General features: G+C 53.8%; 1 protein-coding gene across 3 annotated transcripts in view; it reads right to left on the reverse strand.

Annotated features, from left to right (window-relative positions):
* The window catches only part of TMEM220 (transmembrane protein 220), a 371482-nt gene that overhangs the window by 139576 nt on the left and 212363 nt on the right, over nucleotides 1-19543 (reverse strand). For all 3 annotated transcript variants that reach the window (XM_069654507.1, XM_069654506.1, XM_069654505.1), the window contains one exon: nucleotides 14681-14804. In XM_069654507.1, coding sequence (XP_069510608.1) covers nucleotides 14681-14804 — 124 coding nt within the window. The remainder of the gene's footprint in view (nucleotides 1-14680; nucleotides 14805-19543) is intronic.

The raw sequence follows: 19543 nt of genomic DNA on the forward strand, positions 1-19543 counted from the left end.
GCAGGGGCAGCTGCAGCTCCATCCACCCCAGCCCTCACACACCCAGCCAGGACAGTGTCGGTCCTAGTCCATGCTGCTGACATTCCCCCTGACACCATCACACTAGAGCCAATGCCTGCACCAACTCCCATGCTGAGTGTGCAATCCCACACTCCTGATACAGAGTCCACCAGGGCTCCTGCCCCTAGTGTCCAGAGCGGCGCAGGACACTCAGGATCACCACCACCTTCCAAGCGGAAGAGGAAGAGTGCTCGTCCGGCACAGGCTGATGCCCCAGACACAGCTACACAGTCCGGCCCGTCCAGGAAGCCCATCTTCACGGATGACGAACTGAATGCACTTGTCGAGTATGTGTCCGGACATGACAACGAGATGGTCATTGTTGCAGGATCCAAGACCACACCTGCACAACGCCAGGCACACTGGCAGACCGTTGCGGACATCGTAAGTGCCCTTGGAATCGTGAGGCGCACAGCCAATGATTGCTATAAGCGCTGGAATGACCTAAAGCGCAGGGCAAAGAGTAAGCTGGCCTCAAGTCATGCCGCAACTCTAGTGACTGGAGGTGGGTCTCCAGTAGTAGACATGGAACTCACTCCACATGAGTCAGTCGCTGGGACCTACGTCACGGAGGAACATATCCAAGGCGTGGGAGATCTGGCTGATTACGAGGCATTGTCCGGTGAGTGCACATGCATGTGTGTGTCATCCATGTGCATGGTGTGTGTGTGAGGGCTTCTGTTCGGGTGCCAGGTGAGAGTGTGTGTGCCTGAGTCGTATGGGTCAGCCATGTGCTTCATGCAATCCTTCCTGCGCAGCTGCATTTGGCCATAGCAGTATCCCTTCTGCCAACAGTAGACATCTAGCACAACTGCACGCCAGTTGCCCTTGAAGTGTCACCTTGACACAACATATTTGCTTCTTTTTCACTGTTCATTCAGTCAGTTTGTTTGCATTCCACCACTTTCACTAGGCATGTCGCTGTCCACTAGTCACATGTCTGACATGGGTATGGTAAAGTGGAGTGACTTTGTTACCTGGATATCATTTGTACACACATGTCCCTGTGCAATTTGACCATTTCAGACTGGCAGCTCCAGGTGAAAAATCTGACCTGTAAGAATTAGAAAAGCAATTACATGCGGGAACTGGACTGAATGAATAGGTGCTGCCCTCCTCTCCATCTTCACTCAATAGCAATGGTACATGCCATCTGTGTGATGGCATGTGTGTTTCACCTGCCAATCACAGGCCAATGTGTGATGCCACTGCCAGGCAGCATGCAGAAAATGTGTTCATCTTCCATCTTGGTGTCATCAGTGTGTGCCATTTGCCTGCACTTCATACGCAGTGAGGGTGCATGCATGGGAGGGTTTTAGTCATGTGGGACATGTGTCAACCAAGTACTGGTTCTCTTGCTTCTCAGCCCTCAATGTGTGCCATGGTGCTAATGCCTGTTTCCATTTCTTTGTTTTCATGTCTTTGCAGGGGAAGACGCACCTGATACTGCTGGGGTTGTGGAGATGGTGCAGACCCAGGAGGTGTCCCAGGGCCGACCAACCACCAGTGAGGGACGTGGTGTGGTGGTGGGGGAGAACCCACAAGTGCTGCAGGTCGTGCTCTCAAGGGGTGTCTCTGGCTGCACCTCCCCCGAGCTGTACTCAGGTGTTGATTCGGATGAGACCTACGTGCCGTCGCAGGTGAGTGTTCCAGGGAGGGATTCTGTTCTGTCTCACCCACCTGCACCAGGGTCAGTACCCTCCATGGGGATGTCAGTGTTGGCAGCTACGCCTTCGGTGGTTACGGATGCAGGGTCACACTCCGCGACATCTGATCCTGTTCCTGGGCCAGCAGATCAGAGGGGGAATGCAGTCCTGCAGCCTCAGGCAGTGCCGGCACAGCAAGGCGCAGTTCGCCTTGCCCCAGACAGGTGTGGTGCCCGCCGACGTGGTGGCCGTACGCCACCCGGCAATACCGCATGGGAGCAATCCATTTACGGTATGGCTACCCAACAGGCTGCATCATCCGAGATGATGGCTCAGGCCATGGATAGGGTGGCCACTTCCATTGTCCCCCCAGAAAGGCTGATGGAGCGACTAGAGCAGGCAACCGACTCCATCTGCCAGTCACACAGGGAGGACATGTTGGGGTCCAACAGGGACAGGCGGGCGGCACTGGCGACTCTGCAGGAGGCCATCTCCATTGAGTCCCAGGGCCACAGGGAAGCCCTGAGGCAGGAGCTCCTTCACCTCAGGACGACTCTTGTTGAGCTTGAGGCTTCAACACACCAAAGGACAGAACAGCAGCTGGAGCGTCTCACCCGTACGCTCTCAGCTGAGATGCAGGCAACGAGGGCGGAGGTCCGGGCATCCCGTGAGTTGTTGCATGGGGACCTCCGCACACTCATCCTCCAGAACCAGACCTACCACACCCGCATGCTTGCAGCCATGGAGGAGCAGACTAGGGCCTTGCGTGGGCTGCCTCCCATAGTGCAACCACCTCCGGATGCAGCTGCACAGGGTGATAATAGCGACAGCAGTGATACTCCCACAATAGGGTAGCCGTGTGGGCCATGAGCCCATGGAGGTGTTTTATCTTCCCAGGATCCACGCAGGTGGGTTCTGGTGTGCATCCTGTCCTCGGACCTCCTGGGTGGCCTCCCCAACCCCCCCGGGCCCATCAATGGCCATTTTTGATTGTTTCTTATTTTTATTTTGATTTCTTTTATTCCCAATTTTTTTGGGACGATCTGTTGGCTTCGATCTGTTGGCTTCCGTGGTTCCTGTGGGCATACGCTGCATTGTGGCTGGGCACATGCAGGCTTGTAATGTATTTGGTTCAGATGCTTGGGTTTGAGTCACACACACCCCTCCTGCTTCCCGTTTCCATGGGCTTGCAAAGGGTGTGCCCAAGTGACAGTGAATTACACAGTGACGTTGGACTCCCATGAGCTGTGTGGCCAGTCTGTAGTCAATACTGTGTATACATTCATAGTGCATATTGCTGTTGTGTTGTACACTGCATGTTGCATTGATGTGTAACTCTTCTTCTGTGTCTACCTCCCAATTTGCAGGTCCCTTCCTCATGTCCACACAAGGACCTCTAGTCTGGAGATGGGGACCATGTTGGCAGCAGTGCACCTACAACTCTACATGGCGACAACACTGCACAGTTGGTAGTGGTGGGAGTGCAGGCATTTCCAGGTGGTGAGACTACTAATATGTAACATTTGTGATGTCATGTTAATGGTACTACGTGCTCAAGTATGTTGTTGGTCCGGCATTGCTGTGAGCATTTCAGGTGTTGCAGGTTTCTAATAGTGCCACTGTCCATAGTGAGACTGATGTCATGTTGTGGGGATTACTTTGTTTACCTGCAATTAGCATGACATGGCACGGTGTGTCGTGTGGCGGTGCTGGGGTTGGGGTTGGGTTGGCTGACATGGCACTGTCCTCTTGTTGCATTTTGCAAGTGGGTATTCATTTTAGCTGCTTCAATGTGTAACTTCACAAAACTGCATTGGTGGTGTCTGTGTGGGTAGGGATGCACACATTGTGACACTTCCAGGTGAACAATCTCAGGCTGACATGGTATTCCCGGTTCATTCTCCAGACATTCAGGATCAGTGTCAGGTTGAGTCATCATTGATTGTCAGATGGAATGTGCCAGGGCAGTGTGCACTCCACAGGGGTGTGATTTCTATGTGAAGTAATTAGCCACTAGCTGTGTACGGGCTGCCTCCCCCCGTGCCCTTTCCCCTCCCATGCGCAGCGGCTGTGCATGTGGTTGGGGATGTGGGGCCACCATCATGTCCACGGCCAGGCCCCGGCGTGTTGCAACGTTGTGCAGGACACATGCTGCCACTATGATCCTGCACACTACTGGGGGAGCGTATAACAGCTGCCCGCCAGAACGGTCAAGGGAGCGAAAGCGTGACTTTAGCACTCCGAATGTGCGCTCCACTATGCCCCTGGTTGTAATGTGGGCTGTGTTATATCTTACCTGGGGTGGCGTGGTGGGGTTCCGAATTGGCGTCATCATGTGGGGGCTGAGAGGGTAGGCACTGTCCCCTGTGGAGGTGGTGATTGGTATCATTGGTGGGGTTGTGACCTTGCTCAGTATCCAACATGCATGCATGTGCAGTGGCATACATACTCACCAAGCAGCCATGTATCGCCATGCCGCCCAGCATCTATGTCCCGGCATAGGGTGGACATTCGGTAAATGAAGCTGTCGTAGGTGGACCCGGGATAGTTGGCATATACTGAGGTGATGATTCCCTTGGCATTACATACTACCTGCACGTTGATGGAATGCCAGTGCTTGCGGTTCCTATAGATGTGCTCTGATGCCCTGGGGGGACGTAGAGCCACATGGGTGCAGTCGATGGCACCTAGCACTTTGGGGAATCGTGCCACTCCGTAAAAACCCAGGGCGGCAGCATGCCTTTCAGCAGGTGTTCTGGGCAGGTATATGTGCCTGCGGACTGATGGGCGTGCAGTGATGATGTCCAAGACCTGGTGTAGGCAGCGTGACTGGGTGGCCTGTGACACCCCACCCACTATGGCACTTGTCCGCTGAAATGATCCAGTGGCTAAGAAGTGCAGTACATTGAGGACCTTCTCCAGGGGGCTGAGTGCTTGAGAGCACAGGGTGGGTGATGTGAGGTCATCCTCCCACTCACTCAACAGGTCCAGTATTATGTGTGGTGGAAACCTGTACCTTCCATACACCTGGTCATCAGGCATCCCGAAAAGGCTGGTTCTGGGTGTGAATATTCTGGCCCTGACTCTCCTCCTCCTCCTCCTTTGGTAGCCCACTGCCACTGCTGCTAGGAACGGTATGTTCATCCTGGCATCTGGCTTGTTATTTGAAAAGTGCGCAAATTAATGCTTTGCGCGTGTTCTAGGCGAGCGTGTGACCCGCGCACCCCTGGAATCTAGTTCCCACTCCAATAGCGTGTGGAAATTCCCACGCAGCAGCCATACAGGTGCGCTGACGTACTTGCGTGTGTAAGTGCCCGCGCACCCCTGAAATACACGTACATAGGCCAATCGCGTGTACGCGCACTTTTGTCCAATTACACGCAATGAAATACACGTACATAGGCCAATCACGCGATGACACTCTGACGTGCAGTATTTCCACGTGTGTTCCGTCATCACGTGCTGAGTGGGGAACGCCCGTGCGGGTCACGTCAGACGCGCTTACGCGCTGAGGGCCTCTGGTCCAATAGAATCGCGTATGCGTGCTGACGCGCTTACGCGCTAGGATTTTCACGTGCCAAATCACTCCGTATCAAGCTGGCCACCCGAAAACACACGGAACACCACGCTCCTGCCCAGAAGGCCGAGTTACTGCCCCCCAGTGCCCCGAGCAGCCTCCCACGTGCTATCTGCTGCTGCCTGCCTGCCTGCTGCCACCGTGCCCTGCCATTTGGTGCCTGCACATCAGCCATCTGCAGGGGTCCAGTTGCTGTGTCCACCCCTGCTGGAACTGAAGACTCCCAACTGGGATTACATCGCTCCACAGCCCAGCCCCAGGACCCAGTTGCCCACCCACACCTGCCTCTGGGGTTGCCATGTCGGGCCATGTATGCATGTATGTGTGCAGGGACATCATGGTAATGCATGTGCGACCAGTGATGTGTGACCCACATGGTTGTTGCATGTGTTGAAATGCAGCATGGGGAGCCCTATGCAGATTTTGGACATGAGAGCATGCCAGTCTCTGTACCTGGACATGGATGGGGGTGAAGGATGGGTGCTGATGCCAGGTACATATATGGTAGCCATGTCTGTGTGCCTGACCTGCGTGTCTGTGACTTGTGCATGCCATGGATGCATGACACATGTGTGTGACAATGCACAGATTCAGTGACGCACCCAACTTACCCTTGTTTCGCCTGTGTTCGGTGTGTTTGGGGCCATATGGATGTGACTGAGGTGAAGTGTGTGCATGTGATATGCATGAGCCATGATGCATGTGAGTTACATATCATTGAATGTTTCTAGAGTCCATTGGACATGCATGGAAATGTCCATGGCATGCACCATGCCTGTTACTGTGTGTGTTTTGCCCGGACTGACCCATGTGTTGTGGAGGGACATGATGGAAGTGTACTTTGACAGTGGTGCTCATCTGCTATTGCTTCCTGTCTAGGGGACCATTGTACAGTAGCCTGATGCTTGTGTCCTTTGTCTCCCTCTACGCAGCGGCTAGTGAAGAAGAGGGCGGAGACGGCGCTGTGGAGCAAGGCGGCGGGGATGCCCCCACGGCTGCAGCGGAAGGGGTGGGTGAGCCCCCACAGGGGCCTGCTACGGCGGGAGACGGTGAGGAGCCATCCAGGTTGGTGGTTTGCACAGAGGAGGAGGAGGCCGACACTGGTGCACACATGGGGCCTGGTGGGGGCATCCCTGCTGGTGCAAGTGGTGCAGTCCAGGGCCAGGGGCAGGAGGCAGCACAGGTCACCGTGGAGGGGCCTGTGCATGTCACTGTCCCTGACCCTGTGAGTGCACCACCATGCACCAGCAGGGATGCCCCGTCCCAGGCCCGTCCGCAGGTAGAGGGGATGTCCATGTCACCTGACTCCCCTCCACCTGCGGACGTGGTAACCCCTGGCCACGTGGAGAAGGTCCTGATTGGGGTCGCGATGCGCACGGCTGTGATTCGTGATGACGTGCGTGCTTCCCGGGAGGAGCACGCACGTCATCACGAAGTGCACCGTGCCGACGTGGCCCAATTGGGATCGGCCATGTTCGGGGGTTTCCTGCATGTGTTGGCCAATCTGACGGCCCTCTCCTCCTCTGTGCAGGCTATCCACCAGTCGTTCTCCTTGCCGTCTTCCGGCCCAGATGCCACCAGGGCCCCCTGTGGACCTGCCCCGACCAATGCAGCCAGCTCGGTGGGGATCCCATCCCTGCCACAGTTGGGAGTCGGAGGTCCAGCAGGGGTGGACAACACAGCAAGTGGACCCCAGCAGATGGAAGATGTGACGGCATCATCGGGCAGGGCACGTGCACGACGGCGTCGGTGGTTTCCATCAGCCTGGATGCCGTCGTGCTGGCAGAGGCAGTGGCGTCGGAGGCAGCAGCGGGCTCGACGTGGGAGGCATCATGGCTCGGGGCCATCAAGATCAGAGGGGCAGGCATCGGCCGGAGGGCAGGGCAACCCTGGGATGGTGGTGTGTTCCGTGTGGAAGGAGTTTGGCCAGCGGATAGGTGCGGAGCGGCAGCGGGCGGAAGAGGAGCGGCTCGCCATGGTCAGGGCGGAGTTCTCCATGCGTCGGGCATTGAGGCGGGCTGAGTGCCTCGAGGAAGCTCGCAGGGAGTTTGAGGTGGACATGGGGTTGTCCCTGCGAGACCTCGGGGCCAGGACAGAGTCCCGCCTCCAGGACATCGACATGGAGTTCGATGATGCCCTGGCCAGCAACATCACCAAGTGAGCCGCAGGACTTGCCCGCTGCCTTTGTATATAGTTATTTAGTTAGTTAGTGCTAGGTTTCCTTTATTTATTTTTATTATTTTGGACCGCTCGGACAATGGCCACTTTTTTGTACATATATTTTTCATTAGTTAGTGGTAGGTTTCATTTTTGGTGTTGGGCTCATGGACCCTGGAACATTCCTGTATATAGTTTGTTTTTTTGGGAGATACATTTTTTTAATTTGTTATTGTTTTCACCATGACGTAATGGTTTTTCATTAATTTCCTATGACATGATATTGCTTTGGACAAATTCATTTTAATTTTTTATTCCTTAGTTTTTTTGTTTATCACTTTTGTTCTCGGACATGGACCTTTTATTTACTTAGCCACATCGTTGTATGTTTGAAAAGTTCATTTATTTTTGGTATTTAATACATTTTTTATATTTTCTTACACTTGTGTTATTTTCTCATTGGTTTGTTACATGTCATGATATGGGTTTTGACATTCACTTGCACCCATTGTGTATGTGTGTGTGACCGACATGTGTTCTTTTGCATACTTGGCATTGGGGTTGTGTCATGTGATTGCATTCACTATGTGGGTGGATGCAATCCTTGCCTGGGTGTTTGTGCTGGGTATGCTGGCCATTACTGCCATGATTGTGTATCGTCAGGACCTGGGGCCAGGGGGACATGTGTGGGGGCCTGCTGGCAGGTTCCCCACAGTGCTGGGGGGTGGGGGTGGTGGGAGACATGAGTGGGGGCCTGGTGGAGGGTGCCCCTGGTGGCGGGAGGGTGGGGGTGGTGGGAGACATGAGTGGGGGCCTGGTGGAGGGTGCCCCTGGTGACTGGGGGGGTGGGGGTGGTGGGTGACATGAGTGGGGGCCTGGTGGAGGGTGCCCCTGGATGGTGGGGGGTGGGGGTGATAGGGGACATGAGTGGGGGCCTGGTGGAGGGTGCCCCTGGTGACTGGGGGGGTGGGGGTGGTGGGTGACATGAGTGGGGGCCTGGTGGAGGCTGCCCCTGCACTGCTGGGGGGTGGGGGTGATAGGGGACATGGGTGGGGGCCTGGTGGAGGCTGCCCCTGCACTGCTGGGGGGTGGGGGTGGTGGGAGGCATGGGTGGGGGCCTGGTGGAGGCTGCCCCTGGTGGCGGGAGGGTGGGGGTGGTGTGAGACATGAGTGGGGGCCTGGTGGAGGCTGCCCCTGGATGGTGGGGGGTGGGGGTGGTGGGAGACATGAGTGGGGGCCTGGTGGAGGGTGCCCCTGGATGGTGGGGGCTGGGGGTGGTGGGAGACATGAGTGGGGGCCTGGTGGAGGCTGCCCCTGCACTGCTGGGGGGTGGGGGTGGTGGGAGACATGAGTGGGGGCCTGGTGGAGGGTGCCCCTGGTGACTGGGGGGGTGGGGGTGGTGGGTGACATGAGTGGGGGCCTGGTGGAGGGTGCCCCTGGTGGCGGGGGGGTGGGGGTGATAGGGGACATGAGTGGGGGCCTGGTGGAGGCTGCCCCTGGATGGTGGGGGGTGGGGGTGGTGGGAGACATGGGTGGGGGCCTGGTGGAGGCTGCCCCTGGATGGTGGGGGGTGGGGGTGGTGGGAGACATGAGTGGGGGCCTGGTGGAGGGTGCCCCTGGTGGCGGGGGGGTGGGGGTGGTGGGAGACATGAGTGGGGGCCTGGTGGAGGGTGCCCCTGGATGGTGGGGGCTGGGGGTGGTGGGAGACATGAGTGGGGGCCTGGTGGAGGCTGCCCCTGCACTGCTGGGGGGTGGGGGTGGTGGGAGACATGAGTGGGGGCCTGGTGGAGGGTGCCCCTGGATGGTGGGGGTGATAGGGGACATGAGTGGGGGCCTGGTGGAGGGTGCCCCTGGTGACTGGGGGGGTGGGGGTGGTGGGTGACATGAGTGGGGGCCTGGTGGAGGGTGCCCCTGGATGGTGGGGGTGGTGGGAGACATGAGTGGGGGCCTGGTGGAGGCTGCCCCTGCACTGCTGGGGGGTGGGGGTGATAGGGGACATGGGTGGGGGCCTGGTGGAGGCTGCCCCTGCACTGCTGGGGGGTGGGGGTGGTGGGAGGCATGGGTGGGGGCCTGGTGGAGGCTGCCCCTGGTGGCGGGAGGGTGGGGGTGGTGTGAGACATGGGTGGGGGCCTGGTGGAGGCTGCCCCTGCACTGCTGGGGGGTGGGGGTGATAGGGGACATGAGTGGGGGCCTGGTGGAGGGTGCCCCTGGTGACTGCGGGGGTGGGGGTGGTGGGTGACATGAGTGGGGGCCTGGTGGAGGGTGCCCCTGGATGGTGGGGGGTGGGGGTGGTGGGAGACATGAGTGGGGGCCTGGTGGAGGGTGCCCCTGGTGACTGGGGGGGTGGGGGTGGTGGGAGACATGAGTGGGGGCCTGGTGGAGGGTGCCCCTGCACTGCTGGGGGGTGGGGGTGGTGGGAGACATGAGTGGGGGCCTGGTGGAGGCTGCCCCTGCACTGCTGGGGGGTGGGGGTGGTGGGAGACATGAGTGGGGGCCTGGTGGAGGCTGCCCCTGCACTGCTGGGGGGTGGGGGTGGTGGGAGACATGAGTGGGGGCCTGGTGGAGGGTGCCCCTGGTGACTGGGGGGGTGGGGGTGGTGGGTGACATGAGTGGGGGCCTGGTGGAGGGTGCCCCTGGTGGCGGGGGGGTGGGGGTGATAGGGGACATGAGTGGGGGCCTGGTGGAGGCTGCCCCTGCACTGCTGGGGGGTGGGGGTGGTGGGAGACATGGGTGGGGGCCTGGTGGAGGCTGCCCCTGGATGGTGGGGGGTGGGGGTGGTGGGAGACATGAGTGGGGGCCTGGTGGAGGGTGCCCCTGGATGGTGGGGGGTGGGGGTGGTGGGAGACATGGTTGGGGGCCTGGTGGAGGGTGCCCCTGGATGGTGGGGGGTGGGGGTGGTGGGAGACATGGTTGGGGGCCTGGTGGAGGGTGCCCCTGCACTGCTGGGGGGTGGGGGTGGTGGGAGACATGAGTGGGGGCCTGGTGGAGGGTGCCCCTGCACTGCTGGGGGGTGGGGGTGGTGGGAGACATGGGTGGGGGCCTGGTGGAGGCTGCCCCTGCACTGCTGGGGGGTGGGGGTGGTGGGAGACATGAGTGGGGGCCTGGTGGAGGGTGCCCCTGGATGGTGGGGGCTGGGGGGGTGGGAGACATGAGTGGGGGCCTGGTGGAGGCTGCCCCTGCACTGCTGGGGGGTGGGGGTGGTGGGAGACATGAGTGGGGGCCTGGTGGAGGCTGCCCCTGGATGGTGGGGGGTGGGGGTGGTGGGAGACATGAGTGGGGGCCTGGTGGAGGCTGCCCCTGCACTGCTGGGGGGTGGGGGTGGTGGGAGACATGAGTGGGGGCCTGGTGGAGGGTGCCCCTGGTGACTGGGGGGGTGGGGGTGGTGGGTGACATGAGTGGGGGCCTGGTGGAGGGTGCCCCTGGTGGCGGGGGGGTGGGGGTGATAGGGGACATGAGTGGGGGCCTGGTGGAGGCTGCCCCTGCACTGCTGGGGGGTGGGGGTGGTGGGAGACATGGGTGGGGGCCTGGTGGAGGCTGCCCACTAGATGGTGGGGGGTGGGGGTGGTGGGAGACATGAGTGGGGGCCTGGTGGAGGGTGCCCCTGGATGGTGGGGGGTGGGGGTGGTGGGAGACATGGTTGGGGGCCTGGTGGAGGGTGCCCCTGGATGGTGGGGGGTGGGGGTGGTGGGAGACATGGTTGGGGGCCTGGTGGAGGGTGCCCCTGGTGACTGGGGGGGTGGGGGTGGTGGGAGACATGAGTGGGGGCCTGGTGGAGGCTACCCCTGGTGACTGGGGGGGTGGGGGTGGTGGGAGACATGAGCAGGTGTGCAGGGTAGTCCCCTGTTTTGTGGGCTGCCTGCAGGGGCCGTCGAGGGTGACAGGACCCACCCAGCCTAATCGCGTGTGTAACTTCGCACGCACCCCTGTAATACACGTACCAAGCCAAATCGCGTGTGATAATTCCCGCGTACCCCTGAAATACACGCGCCCAGGCTATTCGCGTGTGGAAATTCCCGCGCACCCCTGAAATACACGTACCCTGCTGTATTCGCGTGTGGGACTTCCCGCGCACCCCTGTAATACACGCGCCCAGCCTATTCGCGTGTGGAAATTCCCGCGCACCCCTGAAATACACGCGCCCAGGCTATTCGCGTGTGGAACTTCCCGCGCACCCCTCAAATACACGCGCCCAGCCTATTCGCGTGTGGAACTTCCCGCGCACCCCTGAAATACACGCGGCCAGGCTATTCGCGTGTGGAACTTCCCGCGCACCCCTGAAATACACGTACCCTGCTGTAATCGCGTGTGGGACTTCCCGCGCACCCCTGAAATACACGCGGCCAGGCTATTCGCGTGTGGAACTTCCCGCGCACCCCTGTAATACACGTACCAAGCCAAATCGCGTGTGATAATTCCCGCGCACCCCTGAAATACACGCGCCCAGGCTATTCGCGTGTGGAAATTCCCGCGCACCCCTGAAATACACGTACCCTGCTGTAATTGCGTGTGGGACTTCCCGCGCACCCCTGTAATACACGCGCCCAGCCTATTCGCGTGTGGAAATTCCCGCGCACCCCTGAAATACACGCGCCCAGGCTATTCGCGTGTGGAACTTCCCGCGCACCCCTGAAATACACGTACCCTGCTGTAATCGCGTGTGGGACTTCCAGCGCACCCCTGAAATACACGCGGCCAGGCTATTCGCGTGTGGAACTTCCCGCGCACCCCTGAAATACACGTACCCTGCTGTAATCGCGTGTGGGACTTCCCGCGCACCCCTGAAATACACGCGGCCAGGCTATTCGCGTGTGGAAATTCCCGCGCACCCCTGAAATGCACGTACCCTGCTGTAATCGCGTGTGGACCTTCCTGCGCACCCCTGAAATCCACGTACCCGGCCAAATCGCGTGTGAGACTTCCCGCGCACACGTATTTTTTGTCAGCGTGTCCGTGTTTGTGGGTACCCCTTTGCACCTCATTTGTCCTGGAGGGCCACAGTATAGGACATTCATCATGGCAGTATATGGGTGCTATTTGTTGGCGCACCTTTTGGCGCACATTTCTTACAGCCGCTGAGACGCTACCGCCTGCTTTCTTGTGGCGGTCGTGTTTGTGCCTGTGCGCTGGTTTGAGCGTGCGCTTTTTTGACCTATTCTTTTCCATGAATACGTGTTGTAGGCGAGCGTGTGGGCGTTCTGCGCACTTTTACCCTGTGCTTCCCCCGTGACGCCCACATTTTGGCAAGTTGTTCCCCATTCCGAGTGTTACGCCCCGTATTCCGCCTACTTTTGTTGCGTGCGCCGCGCTATGTGCGATTTTCGCTGTGGACTGTGCGATTTTCGCTGTGACCTGGCGCATGCCGTTAGATGGCCTGTGCGCCAACGTGCGCCGCGCACTTTCTTATCGCACGTCCGATGGTTTTCTCGCGCACGGCCTTCCATGAATCGATGTGTGCTGCTTTTCGTGCGATTTTCGCTATTCCACTGCGATTTTCGCTATTCCACTGCGAATCGCACGTTTTTGGCCACTTGCGCCGCACTAATTATTCCATGAATCGGCCTGTTAATCTGCACCTATTTATTAACCACATTAATCACGTCCATATATGTATTTTGATGTAGTTCCCCGCAACAAGAGGTGAGCTCTTCCAAGAACATATATTCTGCACGTCTAGTGCTGTAGCTATTGTAATTTGCTGTTTGCGAGCACTTACTGTAACCGAATTCTTAAATTAAGCACCCAGATGTCTCTGGGCTTTGTGCGCTATATAAGTAAATAACTAAATAAGTATGCGTGCACAGGGAGACGCATAATCAGCCAAAATTAAGCAAGTTGTGTTACCATCATACTGTGCAGCTTGTATGACATATGGAGTCCCAACTAGCGGGCCATATGTAATAAAAGATGAAGGTGGATCTAAAACATTAGAGAAAAACAAGGTTGTCTAATGACTGCACCAGATTTTGATTAAGAGAAATACTATCACTTAAATCTGTATAATCTGAAGGAGGGGAGGTAAATATGGCAGTTAAATACCTCAAGTATATCAATACAGTACAAGAGGATTGCATACCCTAGTGGAAAAATAGCTTTGGAAAGGGGCCACAAAATAAAACAAAAAGGTGGTGAAAGTCAAAGGTTCAACAGTAAGATGGGTGCAGCATGTAATACCCTGCCAGCATCCGCAATGGTGGAAGTGTGGGATGGGACCCAATAATTAAAAAAGAAATACATGCAAAGGTGGGGATGATGACTGAACCCTTTCCCGGTAGGAAGAAAAGTCCCAGTTACCATAAAACTGAAGTTTCAGCAACCTTTTCACTGCACCAATTTAACAGCGCCACATGGTAGCTGAACCAAACACACCAAAAGAGTAAGTGACAAAATCAAAGCTGGCTGAGTGGGTTTCTATCACCCGACATCCCAGGGTCCCACCACAGGAGCCATAGCGCGGGAGCAGGATGGGAAAAGGGGCTGTGCTACAAAACCCAGGGCCAACAAAAAGTGACTGAAATCTGAGGGAAGCTCCCTACTCAACAAGATTATAAGAAGAGAATGATTGCTGGGAGGAAAGTGATTCTTGTGTGGAGCAAAAGGAGGTAATAACGAGGTCTGGATAGAGAAACTTGGACTCCCAGTGCCTGGTTGCCATGTGGGGATGCTGCTGCCTCAGGAATCTCCTGAGACCTCTGCAGAGTGCACCTGAGAGGGGCAATGAGATCTTTGCACAGCTCCGAGTGAATAAGAGGGGTGCTGAGAACCCTGCTAAGTGTTTACATGTAGAGAGGGGCAATGAGAACCCTCTGAAGCATCTAGAGGCTGAGAAGGGTGCTCTGAATCCTGAAAGGCTTCTAGAGCCCAAAAGGGGCACCGAGAACTCGGCAAACCTTCTAGAGCCTCAGAGGAGTGCCAAGAACCATGCAAAGCATATAGAGCCAGAGAGCGGCACTACTGATGAAGTTTAGTGCAGTGTCAGCCACACCTTCACTTCTCCGGATTTACAGATTTACAGTACCGTTCATGTCTCACCCTTGAAGAGGACTAACTCCAGGGCGACAGGGAGAGATGATATTGTGAGTAATTACAGTGAAGGCAAACATCAACCAACTAATTTGAGTCACTTAACAGAATTCGAGTGTGATCAGTATGTTCAAATGTAGAGTTATTTCATAACTAAAGAAGCTCTGTACAATTTGCAAAATTAATGAAAGGCTATGACTATTTGCAATGAAAATCTCACCTGCCTTCTTCTTCATGAATTATATTCCTTTCGGTATAAATGATCAGGTACCATGCAAGGAATCCAGCCCATAGAATACAAGCAGCAGAATGCAGATCTGATAATCTTCTCCAGACAATGTTATCTAAGGGCATCCAAAATGTCATAAGTTACAATTTACATTCACAGAACATGTACCTAAGAACTAATACTGGAAATAACGAACAGTGAAGCAGGCGTTGCTCTAATGTGTGTGTAAACTGCAGATCACAAGCTTAAATCTCAGCAGGGCCAATTTTGCACGTTTCAGCCTTGCAATGTTGATCAAATGAATACCACTTTTTAATTGGTTAACAATACATGTATATAAACATGTTCCATGTAAAACACTTTGGATTAAAGTGTTATACAACCCGTAAATTATTATTGTTAACTTTTCAAATGCATTGAGAATGTTCTATCATACTGAATGATATCAAAGCAGGAACCTGGAAAAGGCAGGTTGGTGCGATTAATCCTGCGGATCCCTCACTAAACCTCTGCCTAAAGTCTCCTCCCAGGTGGCCAGGGAAAGGCAGATTCTTTCTGATCCTGACCTTGGGGGTGGTGTTCTGCGGGAGCATCACCTAGGAGGAGAAAAGGCCCAGTGGAGTGAGAGGAATCCGTGGGATGAGATAGGGTATTTGTCTTCCTCTAGGGAGGATGACTCTATAATGCCAAAGTATGTAATAGCTTACTGTAATAACAATGTTGTTTCACAAGATGCACATACAAATAGGGGTGAACTCAAATCATACACTCCTAGGCCTTGGGAGGAATCAAAACCATTCTAGAATTGGAAAGAGTTATAAAACTGAGAAACAACCCAATACCCCTAAGTGTAGGGAAAGGAAATTTGGGAATAACACCAGCGTAGAAGAATTGCCGTTCCTGTCACAAACCAGACAAATGACAAATTCATATAAAGTTCCTTCAAAGAAGGTTATAAGGAACAAATTGGGGTTTGAATGTAGAACAACAGAAATAAGCAAAACCTAATTGTTCTATTATGGTCTTCAAGTCCCATAATTCCCCAGATACTCGGACAAAGAAAAGGGCTGAAGTGACACAATGTTGCAGGAGTGGTTAGTTCATTAGTACAGATGACTCATACTTGAGGGAGACAGAGGCTTAAAAGGCCCCCCTCAGGTGCAGGCCATACAGAAGGAGTTGGTTTTGCTGGTGAAGAGCAGAGGAAGTCAGAAGCAGAAGGCACGTAGTTCGAGTTGGCAGCCCAGACAGAAGTTGGAGAAAAGAGGAGGCCGGGACCACTGCATGGCAGATACCAGCTGCCGGTTTTGGGAGGTTCTGTATCACCCAGAAACCTGAAGTGCAGAGGTCACGCAGCGGGAAGCATGCAGCAGGAAGGCTTTCCCCCTTGTGACCCATTCTGCAGAGGCTGCACGGCAGGAAGTAAGCAGGAGGCTGTTTCGGGTAGCTGGCGTGCACCTCTGAGCCTCAAGGCCGTCTCTCGTGGCTGGCGTGCACCTGAGGGCCTCCAGAGCAGGAGGAGCGCCAATTGGAAGTGGTGTAACCGAAGGCAGACTCACCGAAGAGGTTTGCAGATTTGTGAAGGGCCAAAGCAGCAGAAGTCCTCTGAGACGCGAGGGGAACAGAGGCGCACATCTAAACTGGTGAGTTCACAGATGGTCAGTGGCCTCAGAGCGCTCTGTCCCTTCTTGTTCGTTAGAAGCAAGCGTGCGAGTGAGGGCTGCTCGAGTGGAAGCAGACTGAGTGCAAAGCAGCACTCGCGTGTCAATGAAAGTAATCCACAGGTTTGTTTTGAATACCGAACAGTTGTAAAACAGCAGAGGCAAAACTCAAGTAAGAGTGAAAGTGGTTCCCAAGTTATTTCTGAATATCTAACTAGGGAAAAGCATCGAAGACCTAATATTATAAATTATAGTAATCTTGAAAGTGGGAGTTTGTGGAAAGCCAACAAATTGTGGGGATGGCTTTACTAAGAGTTGATGTCAATAAGCCTTGCCCAAGCCAAAAAGAAGCAGAAAATAAGGCAAACACAATCTAGCAAATATTGCAAACAGCAGAAGGGGGTTTATGCAAGGTATATACACATTGGAACTAAGTGCCCATATTATATGCAACATCGTGTACACATTGGGACACCCACAACTTGTCAAAACCCGGGAGAAGGAAGAGACCCTATCCCAGAAGATGAGGAATATCATTTGCCAAAAAGTATTAAAGAGTATCAATGTGAATCTTGTATTCCCTGAAAAGTTGTTGAAAGTCTTGAAGCTGCGATTTGTTGAATGCTGTGAAGCTGTTGTAACCTCTTGTCAGTTGACACGGACCACAAAAAACACTTGTGAAACGCTGCTCTGGCAGGGGAGTAGACCCGAATGGCAAACCAATGGAGATAGTAAGCCTGGCAAGGAAGCCGACCAGGTGGAATTGGAGAAGTGCTACAAGGTGGTCCTGACAGAGACATTGAATGTTGTTAGTAGTACTGGAGGAAGATCTATGCCAGGCTGTTGTAGAAAAGTTATATTACCTCGAGTTGTTTATTATTGAGGATATAAGAACCTGTTCCAAGAGGAAGAAGAATTTTGTAACCTATGTGTTGGAACTTTCTGTTGACAAGTTGAAGTTACATCAGACTATATTGGAACTTTGTTTTGCGAACCAGGATTTCCTTGTGTTCTTTTCTTGAGCTGTAAAGCAGAAACACGTTTAAAACCTTAGGAAGGGGAGTTCACCCAGGTTCTGAAGAGACACTTTGGTTACTTTATGAACTCAATCATTATTGTTTTGAACTGCCATTTGTTGTATGTTTAAGTGTGAGGGACAGACATCCTTTGTTAGAGTGTTTCCTTTAGTTTATTCTAGACAGGGAAATCCTCATCAGGGCAGGGATAGTGAGGAGTTCATCCAACCTCATATTATAATAAAACGGCATTTGTTGAGAAAACTTCACAACGTGGTCCACCTCACATTTCTGGCCCCTCACACTGGGCACGGGCGGCCCAAAGCGCTGGTCTTCGCGTACCACTGGGTGTTTGTTGTGCTGTTTCTCGGTCTCCGGTTCTCTGTGCTCCTGTTCCCTGCGCCCCGTAGAGGCTGACACCTATGGTGTGGATGTGAAGGGAGAGGTGCAGAGGAAAGGTGAGGAGTCCTGTTACCACATTGGCTGGAGCTCAGCGCACCATAATACAGTGTACTGCAGGGTTTTATTAGCTCCAAAGACTTTTCTGTCCTTTGGGCCAAACATGTTAGGCTGCCTACGTTAGACACCCGAGTCCTTGCTCTGTTGACTTTTAATCAGACTCAGGGCTATCATTATGCCCACTACTAAAATGCAAATGTTAAAAAAGAAGCAGGGCTTATTAACCGAGGTTGCCTCTCAGTTTAATGATGTTGAAGCCTACCCTGTAGGCATAGTTAAGGGCAGTAACTTTGTGTTGGAGGTCATGGCAAGGAGTACCAGTAGGAGACAGCATCTCTGTAAAGAGAGCAAAGTTTCAAATTATGAAGATTGGTGTACTACTTTGGATGTCACAGTAACAAACCTAATAGTGGAGTTGGAAAAAGTTGCTGTTCAGAAAGATCAAGTTAGTCTGCTTGATGAAGTTTCTGTCTCTAGTTAACGTGGTATGTCTGTCCAAAAGCCATTAGTTGCAAGGGAGGCACCACAATCCCTGCTGAAAAGCATGGACATTGTGATTGCTGAAGCCATTTCCCAGTCCTGCCCTGGAAATAAAGAGTTGTTTGGTGGTCCTAGTGAATCGGTCATTTGGCAATGTATGAAGGAGAAAAATCACTGAAGACCTGAATCAATGCAAAACACTCCGGAATTTCTGTGCTTGGGTGGATTCCTTTGATGAGATTACATCACACGCCCCACCGGATAGGGTGAATAAAGCATGTTAATATGACTTGAATGAATTGCATTCTAACAGGAGGGTTATAGCATGTCAAACCTATAGGACTATAAACACCAGTGCGACAACTACTGCAAATGAGACCAGTGTCTCTCAGTTTGACATCATCTGCCCTGATGCCAGCCATGCTGCGACAGGACATGCAAGAGAGATTTTGGTACCCTCTAAACGGTCTGGAAAGGTGGCCAACCCCTTACCCAGACCGGTTATGCCTGCTCATGGTAGGGATATTCACAGAAAGGAATCTGATATCACTGGCATCCTTGACTTCTTAATGAGAGAGTTTGTTATGGATTGTAGAAACATTGTCATTACCAACGTAGATACACCAAAGAGGACAAACTAGAGAAGCACACAATTAAGGTCTTGTCTTGGTGACAACTCTAAAGTGGGTCATGGTAGTGTTAGAGGACATGATTTTAGACTTTTGCGCAGGCTGTTTATTAAGGAATGGTGCACCGGGAACAACACTGATTGTATCATCATAGGTTGTGGTCATTGCAGTCTGCCGTAATTTTTGAGTCTATGTAACAATCTGACCAATATGTCATCCGTTTCCAATCTAAGGATTGTCCTGCATTAATTTTCTCTCTTTACATTTCTGAATTGTATGCCTTCTGGTTCTGTGCGGAAAGCTTATTCTATTGGAGTCCTGGCTGCCTAACGTCATTCTCGAGTTTATGTAAAAGCTGGACCAATAGGTCATTTGCCTCCAATTTATGGATTGTGTTGAATCAATTTCTTCCGTTTTAAATTCTGTAATGTAAGCCTTCTAATCTGTGTGGAAAGCTCATACTATTGTGTGCTCGTTTTTGTTGTGTTTTGTATTGTGTAGCGCCCTAATGCCCACATATCAGCGCTATATAAATTAAACTGAACAAAAGGGGTGTCTATTTGAAAGATTTAATTTGTAATGCACCTTCATCACTAGAGACTTGATACA

Source organism: Ambystoma mexicanum, chromosome 3q, assembly GCF_040938575.1.
Source record: "Ambystoma mexicanum isolate Mex_15411 chromosome 3q, UKY_AmexF1_1, whole genome shotgun sequence".
In the NCBI taxonomy this organism is placed as follows: Eukaryota; Metazoa; Chordata; class Amphibia; order Caudata; family Ambystomatidae; genus Ambystoma; species Ambystoma mexicanum.